Source organism: Arvicanthis niloticus, chromosome 5 (assembly GCF_011762505.2).
Source record: "Arvicanthis niloticus isolate mArvNil1 chromosome 5, mArvNil1.pat.X, whole genome shotgun sequence".
NCBI classification, from domain to species: Eukaryota; Metazoa; Chordata; class Mammalia; order Rodentia; family Muridae; genus Arvicanthis; species Arvicanthis niloticus.
Genome location: NC_047662.1, coordinates 84,848,576 through 84,857,691, shown reverse-complemented (window position 1 = coordinate 84,857,691; position 9,116 = coordinate 84,848,576). Strand labels below are relative to the sequence as shown.

The 9,116-nt window shown below is 43.7% G+C and overlaps 1 protein-coding gene across 2 annotated transcripts; it reads right to left on the bottom strand.

Moving 5' to 3' along the window:
* Positions 1-1,556: 1,556 nt before the first annotated feature.
* Cdc26 (cell division cycle 26) lies at positions 1,557-9,100 on the bottom strand. 2 transcript variants are annotated; one of them, XM_034502760.2, is made up of 3 exons: positions 8,952-9,100; positions 5,862-6,052; positions 1,557-2,771 (listed from the first exon to the last, which is right to left on the bottom strand). In XM_034502760.2, the coding sequence occupies exons 2-3, from the start codon at positions 5,940-5,942 to the stop codon at positions 2,595-2,597; spliced, it is 258 nt and encodes an 85-aa protein (XP_034358651.1). In that variant the 5' UTR covers positions 5,943-6,052; positions 8,952-9,100; the 3' UTR covers positions 1,557-2,594. The 2 variants fall into 2 exon arrangements, with proteins under 2 accessions (XP_034358651.1, XP_076790976.1); XM_076934861.1 differs by lacking the exon at positions 8,952-9,100 and adding an exon at positions 6,756-6,886 and having other exon boundaries at positions 2,336-2,771.
* Between the last annotated feature and the right edge of the window lie 16 nt (positions 9,101-9,116).

Genomic DNA, 9,116 nt, shown 5'->3' with positions numbered 1-9,116 from the left:
ACTATTGCTGTTATTGGTCTTCCTGCTGGCCCATCATCACCACCCCTGCAGTCTTTCAGCATACTGTGATAAGCATCGCCTTTGGGGACAGTGGGCTCAAATCTGGGCTGCACCACGTAGGAACAGCTATCCTAGCCATCACAAAGCCTTAGTGTTCTCATTTATAAAAGGGCAGTTGAGAGTCAAGTGTGGTGACACATGCCTGTCCTTCCAGTGTTTGGCAGGTTGAGGCAGGAAGATCATGAGGAAAGACCTAGACTATTAGTGAAGGGTCTTCAGTTTGGGGGTTCCAGGGGACATGGGTGAATTTTCCTTTTGGGCCAGTAGTTTATTAATACCATAAAAATACAGACAGCAGCATGAAAGGCTCTGAGAGCTCAGGCCCTAACACCAGTCAGTCTATCTCTGATTCTCTGTGGCAAGAAGGGAGAGAATTCTAAAGGAATGTGCCACTCAGGATATAGGGGAAGTAAAGAGGAGGGGTACATACAGGTGGCAGATGTGCCCCACCAAAGGCCCTCTACTGTCCTAGAGTCTAGCAACTGATCTGTAAGTCTAAGGACATAAAGTGTAGTCCTGACACCTGGGTATGTGTTTACAGACACCCCACAGCTTGCCTGTTTCCTTGTAGCAGCAGGGATCTCAAAACCAACTATGAAGATGGATAGAGAGGGCTGCAGAGGGGCAGAATTGCAGATAGGCCTGGGATTCTAACACAGTGAGAGACCCTGTTGCAAAAACAAATGGCTATGGGTGTAGCTCAGTTGGTAGAGAGCTTGCCTAGTGTGACTTTCTAAGCTCTTTCAATCCCCAGCATGCACTACATGTGCATACACACAAAGGAGTACTAGCAACTATTTAAGAGCAATACAGACAAGGCACACAGTACAGATATCCCACACAAGCATCCAAGCCTTACTATATTTTTACTGTGTACTGATTATATTATACCTGAAGGCTTCAGGAAAATGAAAGGTCACTCTTCTGAATAAGGTCACTAACCTCCTGGGGGTTGGTAATCCAGAAACAAACAGATCCTAAGGAACACAGAATTTATCCATATAATTTAAGTATGCCCCAAAAAGATTAGCAATTACAATAAGTCATGGTCTACTCATTCTGTTAATAAGAGAGGATAGAAATTCTTGGAAATTTAAAAATAGAAAAATTTCTCTCCAAGACACACTGCTTTCTTGAAGACTCGGCTCAGAACACTAAGAAAGCAATGTAGCTGAGGCCATTTGGAAGCCTGGGCTTGGAAAGCAGACTGCCCAGTACCTACCACTTAATGGCTGCGCTCTGGTTCACTGCTGCGAACTCAGAATGGCGTGCCCTCTCAGGAACTAAGAGAATCTGCATGAATCACTCAGCACTCTTACACGGCCCTCTGCATGACAGCTATAAGTATAAAAGGCAAGCCATGCAGGAGGCATAAAAGCAACTGTGGGAAATCCTACTAGGGAGTTGGCAGTGAAGAACTGAAGCAGGCAGGTCCTTATCTTGCTTTTCTTTGCCCCCTGTAAGGCCTTTGCAGGCTGCAATAATAAGAGTCTATGTACAGCCTGTGTCTTGGGGGTTTTATTGTTCTCTAAGACAGGACTTAGGGGTCATCAATAAAACTAGAATAAAGGTTTTGTAGAAAAGCTTGGAGCAGGAAGAGGGAAGTATACATGCCATCTGTCTCTACCTTTCCATTCACATCACTCAGGAACTATCCAAAATCATGGGTAAATCCCAGCTAAGGAGTTTCTTTGAAACTTAATTCCAGATGTTCTGGCTTCCACAGCTGGTGGTTCTGTCCCTGAATTTTATGGTAATAATAGAACATGGTGCAAAAGTGTCCAGAGCAGTGCTCAGATGGGTCCTGTGCAAGTAAAGTTCCAAGTGAAGAATAGAGTCTCACTGTTAGAGCTGCTTGTGTCTCCCCGACTTGTGTAAAACCTTCCTGTAAGTGGATTTGATTCTGACAATCTCGTCATTAGAATCCAGTCTCCATGACAGCAGAGATCTTTGTCTTGGTTTCATTTGGTGTTTTGACATTTTGAGACAGGATTTTGCTCTGTAGCCCAGACTAGCCTCCAACTCTTTAAGATTCCTACTTCTGCCTCCCAAGTGCTAGATTTCAGCCTGAGCGCACTCATCTGGGATCTCTGTTGCTTGCAGGATGGCCAGCAGTCACCAGATACTGAATAAACAAGTCAAAGTCCAGGGGATCAACTGCAAGTGTTCTGGGTCTGGGGTCTTTTTGTAAAGAGAAGGTGAATGACGTCACTTGTAGCAGTTACCTGTCAGAGCTGGAGATTAGCAGTGCTACTACCTTTAAGGACGTCACACATTTTTTTCCAAAAATATATTTATTTTTAAAAACGAAAATCAGGTGAGCTTTCTGCAGTCCAGTTCTCTAGGAACAAGCCAGAGTTTGGCTTCCTATCAGAAAGACTGGACAGCAGTAACTTCACACAGACGTTCTCTCTCCCTGCAGGAGACTGAAAACATTCTGCTTGGTTGCACACACTTAATTTTCTAAATCTGGTTTATACTTCTGTCATCATTGTATTCTGTCCCAGGGGTCTGGCATGCGAGAGAATCCATCTCTAAAATTCAAAGTTTCCAAACTGAGATGTGCGGTTGTTGGTCTTGAGTTGGGGTTTATAACCAATTCTATCATTAATCATTTGTTCCCGGCTCTTGGGGTCACTGCTGAGCCCAGCAGCTCCATCTCCATCACTGGTTCCCACACCCTCCACATCTTCCTTCTGTTTCTTACGGGCCTGGAAGTATTAAAAAAAAAAAAAAAAAATAGGATACACAACATTCTTTCAATTAACAAATATTTAACTAGAATTTACCATATACTAGGTACTGGGTATGGAACAAGGTTAGGGACTAGTAAACAATAAGCTAATAATCCCAAATTTAGGATAGTAACAGATAAAGACATGCAACCGTAGACAATATAACCCTACATCCCAGTGTGTCACAGTCTAGAAGGCAAACAGAGATGCAGACTATTAGTTACAGCATAGAGTACTCTGGATTATAATGGGAAAGCCCATAATGCCAAAAGGGGTGTGAAGAATTAGGGTGTGATATAAAGGCCCAGCATAAAGCAACAAAAGGTGTTTCAGCAAATTACTATCAATGAGAACAAGTGAAAAATGACATGACTAGCACTCACTAAAAACCCACAGCCTGACTGGCTCCATGTTGACTATAGTAACTCAAGGAGACATTATGCTATCTTGTCAATAGGTCAGAGTAGAGGGGCTTCCTTCTGGCTTTTAAGTTTTATAAATTATCTCTATTGGTGCTGCTAGGAGTTCAATCCAAGGCCTCATGAATATCAGATAAGTAATCAACCACTGTACTATATCCCAGTCTCTGGTTTGGTCTTGGGTTTGTTTTGAATTTTTTTTTTTTTTAAACTTTCCTCTTGGTATTACTACTACTGCTACTCACCGAGTAATAAATCTGATGCAATGAAAAGAAAATCTACAGCCAGGAGGTGGTGGCGCCCCTTTAATCCCAGTACTCAGGAGGCAGAGGCAGGTGGATGTCTGCGTTTTAGGCCAGCGGTCTATAAAGTGAGTTCCAAGATAGTCAGGGCTACAAAGAAAACCCGGCTTCAAACAAAACAAACCAAGAAAGAAAAAAATCTGCAATAGACAGATGACCTTGATGACACTCCAACTGGCACCACATTGTGTCAACAGTGTCACACTTGTTGCAACTTGTGGCTAAGGACCTCCTAAACAAGAAGGGCTTCCTGCTTACACTGCAGAAACCTTCCTGTTATGGGTGTTACTCCCTCTGTGGCTGATATCCTAGACTTTCTTTAAGGCATTTGGCTGGACTGTCCCTAAGTAACCCTATAGCTACCCTAACAACTCTCTTTCCTAAGAATGGAAGCCCTTTTCTGCTCTGTTTAGAACTCTGCTACTTGCCAGGCATGGCGGTTGCAGGCCTTTAATCTCAGCACTAGGGAGGTAGAGGCAGGAGATCTCTAAGATGGAGGCCAGCCTGGTCTACAGAGTCAATTTCAGGACTGCCAAAGCTACACAGAGAAATCTTGTGTCAAAAAAAAAAAACAACAAACAACCAACCAAACAGAACTCTTGCTACTTGACTATTACACGTTCAAGGCCAGCCTGGGCTATACAGTAAAACCTCACCTTTAAAAAAACCAGAAGAATTATGCTACATCTCCACCACTACGTGCCTGGGTTTCCATCACTACAACTGCTTATTCCCTGGATGTATGATCTAACCAATTTCTAAGGTTGTGACAGTTCTCACCACCGTTGTAATTATACCAGTGCCAAATTCCCTTCACTGGAGTCACCATGTATTCAACCACTACTGAATCTACCTTAGGTTCCACATTCTGATACTGTTTACAATCTATACAGCCACCGTAGCCTGCTCCACGACTACCTCTGCTGCCACCACCTCTGCCTCTATAGCCTCATCTACCAAAGTTGCCACCATGACCAAAGTTACTCCAGCACATCCAAAGTTTCCTTCACAACCTAGAAAGGTCACCAGATCCATCCCCACAGCCTCCTTGTTATCCACCTAAGAGTAACAGTCTGGAATATAGAAAAAAAAGATTAATTTGCCTAGTAACTGTGCTAAAGCGGATTATACAATCCATAGGGTTCTGCCTCTGTTATTGGGGGGCTGGCCAGGTCATATTAATAACTAAGAGTAATTAAGTAACATTTAAAAATACCATTTACAGGTGATTGTTCAGTAAGTTTCTGTCTAACATGCACAAGGTCCTACATTGATCTCCAGCACTGAGGGGAAAAATAATGGTAACTTCAAGTTATAATAAATACTAAGAGGCTAGGATGTTGCTCAGTTGGTAGAATGTTTGCCTAGCATGCCCAAACCTGAGACTAGATAAGCCACAGGCCTAGGGGAAACCTAAGACAATTCTGCTAAAGGAACAGAGCAATAAAATGACGCTACATTGCCATAGCCACAGATCAATGTCTTGCTCAGCTCCATCAGAGGAGTTTCTTCTTGCACTAGATGGGAATGAACACAGAGACCCACAAATGGACAATGTGTAGATTGTGGAGGACTTTGGAGCACCCTGTCATAACTGGAATATCGTCATCAAACTCTTCCCCTCAAGGCTCAGGGATTTATGTGGAAGAGAAGGCAGAAAGATTGTGAGGCCCAGAGGTGAAAGATGACCCCCAAGGAAACAGCATCATCCACACAATAGAATTGATGGACATATGAACTCACAAAGACTATGGCAGCACTATTAAAACCTGCACAAGTTCAAGCCAGACAGGGTCTCACCCACCCCTAACCAAGAAGCTATCTGCAACTGACAGCGCTGTCAGAAGGAAAAACAATCTTCTCCAACATCTCCCATGTCACTGGATGTATCAACCACACTCCTGAGCAAGCTCCATAGCCAGTAGTTGGCCAATACAAAAATTAACTCAATGGTACTTTTGTGGACTTTGCTGTTTCTTGTTTTGGGGGTTTGTTTTTGTATTGTGTTTAAGAGGAAGGGAAAGAACATAAAGTTGGGTGGATAAGGAGAACCTGGGAGGAACTGGGGATGGGGCAACATGATCAAAATATACCAAAAAAAAAAAAATTAATAAATAAAATAGAACTATTTTTAAAAAGTAACTGTAAAAGGATCATTTTCTGTTGTTTCAGGCCACTAAGTCCTTAGATCTTTGCTGTGACAGTCACAAGAAATTCAATTTTGTTTTGAGATTTTGTTTTGTTTTGTTTTTCTGTAAAGGAGCCACATAGATCTAAAACGAGCTTAGCTTAAGAAGGCAACCACTGTGTGAAATATCCCCTAAGATCAGAAACTGAATCCTTACCTCCAGGTCCTTTCGAATACTCTCAAACTCCTCAATGTCGTCGAGCTTGAGCTCCAGGCGAGTTGGTTTTCGTCGCAGCATCCTGAAGTCAACCAGGACTCCAGAGGAGCCAGACCCAGCGAGCTATAGGCTGTTAAAATGGCAGGAGAGGAAACGCTGCGGTGCTAAGTCTCAGCTACAAACAGATGAATCTGTAAACATGATCAATAAAATGAACAAGACATCAACTCATTTAGATTCCATGCATAGACTTCAAAATCTAGAGGCATCCGTTTATTGTTGGCGCTAAAGAGACGGCTCTTTGTATCAGTGCATATTCTAAGCATATACAGAGGACACAAGTTCAATTCCCAACTTATCACTGTCTGTAACTCCGACTTCAGGGGAGCAGATGCCTATTCCTACCTGCACTCATGTACCTATATATACAAAAAAAATTTTTTTTTTTAAGATTTATTTATTTATTTTATATATGTTGAGTACACTGTCGCTATCTTCAGACACACCAGAAGAGGGCATCAGATCCCATTACAGATGGTTGTGAGCCACCGTGTTGTTGCTGGGAATTGAACTCAGGACTCTGGAAGAGCAGTCAGTGCTCTTAACTGCTGAGCCATCTCTCCAGCCCTTACATACACAAAATTTCAAATAAAATCTTTAAAAACAAAGTCTAGCAAGTTACTATCAGAGAATTTAGGCAATTCTTTTTTCTTTTTTTCTTTTTAACACTTTTTGAGATGGCTTATGCAAAACCTGGGGGACACCACTGATAAAGCAGCACAGAAACTATTCTCTGTCCAGAGTTCTTAGGTCAGAAACCAAGTTTGGGCCCCCAATCTCAGGTCCCAAGACCCCTCCAGGTGTGGGCTCCCAAGCAAGACACCCAACCATCACCTTAATCTTGTGCTCCAATAACCTCTTTAAAAGACACACTAGGTAAAAGAAACAAGCTGACGGCAGTGACACATGACAACAGTCACAACTTATTGGGGTCGCTTGAGCCCGGAAGTTGGAGACCAGCCAAAGAAACATAGGGAGATCCTGTCTCAAAAACAAAACAAAAACAGACAAGAAACAAAAGGAGCAAAGGAGTTAGGGAGATAGCTGAGCAGGAGCTGGTCCCTTCCCCCCAACCCACCCACATACATCCAGCCCCCCCCCCCCACTCCCACCCCCACCCCCACCCCGGTTCTCAGCTCTTTGAGGCTCCCAGTGGGGTCTGGATGTCCAGCCTGAGAACCGGACGGATCCGGCCTCCTCACAGGCAGGCAAACCCTCAAATCAGCTCCGGCTGTCCTGTGCCTCAGACTGTGCTTTCCCACCAGCGGTGTCCCTATGGCCCAGCACCTGAGCTGGCGTGGGGTAAGCGCAGTCAAACTCCCTGCATCCTGCTTCCCCAAGCTGTGGAGCCCTGTGGCGGAGCAGACTTGAGACCCACAACCCTACACTAACTTTTCTTAAGTTCTAGACTCTTCCATTATTGGTTTTGTTTGTTTGTTTTCACTTTAGTAACTAAAATTTTTTTGCCTTTTAAAATTTTTTTTCTTGTATTTATTTATTAGGTGTTGGTGAAAGCACACAGTACACAAGCAGAGGTCAGAGACAACATCTGGGCTTCAGTTCTCTCCTTCATCATGTGGGACATCATACTTCGCACAGGCTCCTTTACCCACTGAGCCACCCCACGTTCCCAATCTTTATATTATTTTAATACAGAAGCCTTGGGAAGCTTGAAAAATTATTTCAGTTTTATAAGTTGAAGCAAACAGGTTAGTTAACAATATCAGAAGCCGGGTGGTAGTGGCACACACCTTTAATCCCAGCACCCTGAAGGCAGAGGCAGGAGGATCTCTGTGAGTTTGAGGTCAGCCTAGTCTACAAAAACGTGTTCCAGGACAGCCAGGGCTACACCGAGAAACCCTGTCTTGAAAAACAAAACAAACAAACAAAAAAAAAAAAACAAAATCAGCCTCCTATAAAAGTTACAGATAGACCACGAGAATAAAGAGCTAAATGGTAACGATCTACATGAAAGTTCTGCTATGGTGTGCATTCATATAAATTATTATTGCATGCATCCAAAATGAAACAAAGCACTACAATGTATATGAAACATTTACACTTCTCTCAGGAGGCTTAGCACATCGAGGGGTGATATAATCAACACAAAACACTGGCCCGTGACATTTCAAACTGCTTTATTTTATCAGATACTACCTTCTACCAGATCCCTAAGTAGAGAAATGGAAGCCAGCTCCAGAGGGAAAAGGAAGAAATACTTGGGGGGCGGGGGGGGGGGGGGCGAGGGGAGTTCCTTACTTACGAAGGAAAGCCTCACCACTGGAGAGCAATCTTGAGTTTGAGTACCGGTTAAAAGCTCGGCCACATTACTAATCCTACTTACTACACTATGGCTCCAGAACGAAGGAGTACCTTTTCTCACCAGAATTTTATTTTCTGGTTTGTACTCTTGTCCCGCGACTTAAATGACTAAAATAGAATAAGCTCCTTGCGCGTGACTTGGCACTTAGGAAGTCCTCGAAAAGGAGGTGCTCTTCTAATTGGAGTCTTTCGGGAAAGGGGCTTGAGAGCGGAAGTATGTCTGTTCAGCTAGGCAAACGCGCATATTTTTATAATCCCCACAACTTTCATGTAAGAATAAAAAAAAAAAAAAACTTATCTCTAATGGCCTAGCAATCCTGGAGCTACAGCTGCTGGTATGCACTTTATCTGGCGCCTCCCTGGACCCTTTATTTCAAAGATCACATACAAAGAATAGGCTGTAGACAAGTAAACCAACAACAAACTAGGCCGCAGCTGCTCCATATCTCTATTTTAGCCTTAGAAAGCTCTTATAGTTTAATGTCTTCTTGAAGGCCAAATTGACTACGTAGCCACCGAGTTACGAGGGGGCCCCAGGGGACTTCTGTCGTGAACAACAATCCTCTTTCCCAGCTCCAAGGCTGCAGAAGTTTAGGAAGAGATTTCCATGGCAACACAGGCCTTGGCTTCGAAATGGCGGAAGGCCTCCCGAAGGAGAGAAGAGACCCTCGGTTTGTCCCAGATTACAATTACGATCCGCAAACCTACCTCTTTTCAGGCCTCTGCAGCTTCCCAGAACCTCAACTCCCACCATGACGCCATTGCTGCGCCCGAACTACACTTCCCAGGCTGCTCTGGGCCTCTTTTCCCATGCACCTCTTCACCCGCGAGGTTGAGTAGGCAGCTCTGTAAGGCCACGCCCCTGGACGCCGG

Coding starts and splice junctions, on each gene's coding strand:
- Cdc26 (XM_034502760.2), bottom strand. CDS start 5,942: ATGCTGCGACGAAAACCAACTCGCCTGGAGCTCAAGCTCGACGACATT. Junction 2,772..5,861: donor GTATTCGAAAGGACCTGGAG/GTAAGGATTCAG, acceptor TAATACTTCCAG/GCCCGTAAGAAACAGAAGGA.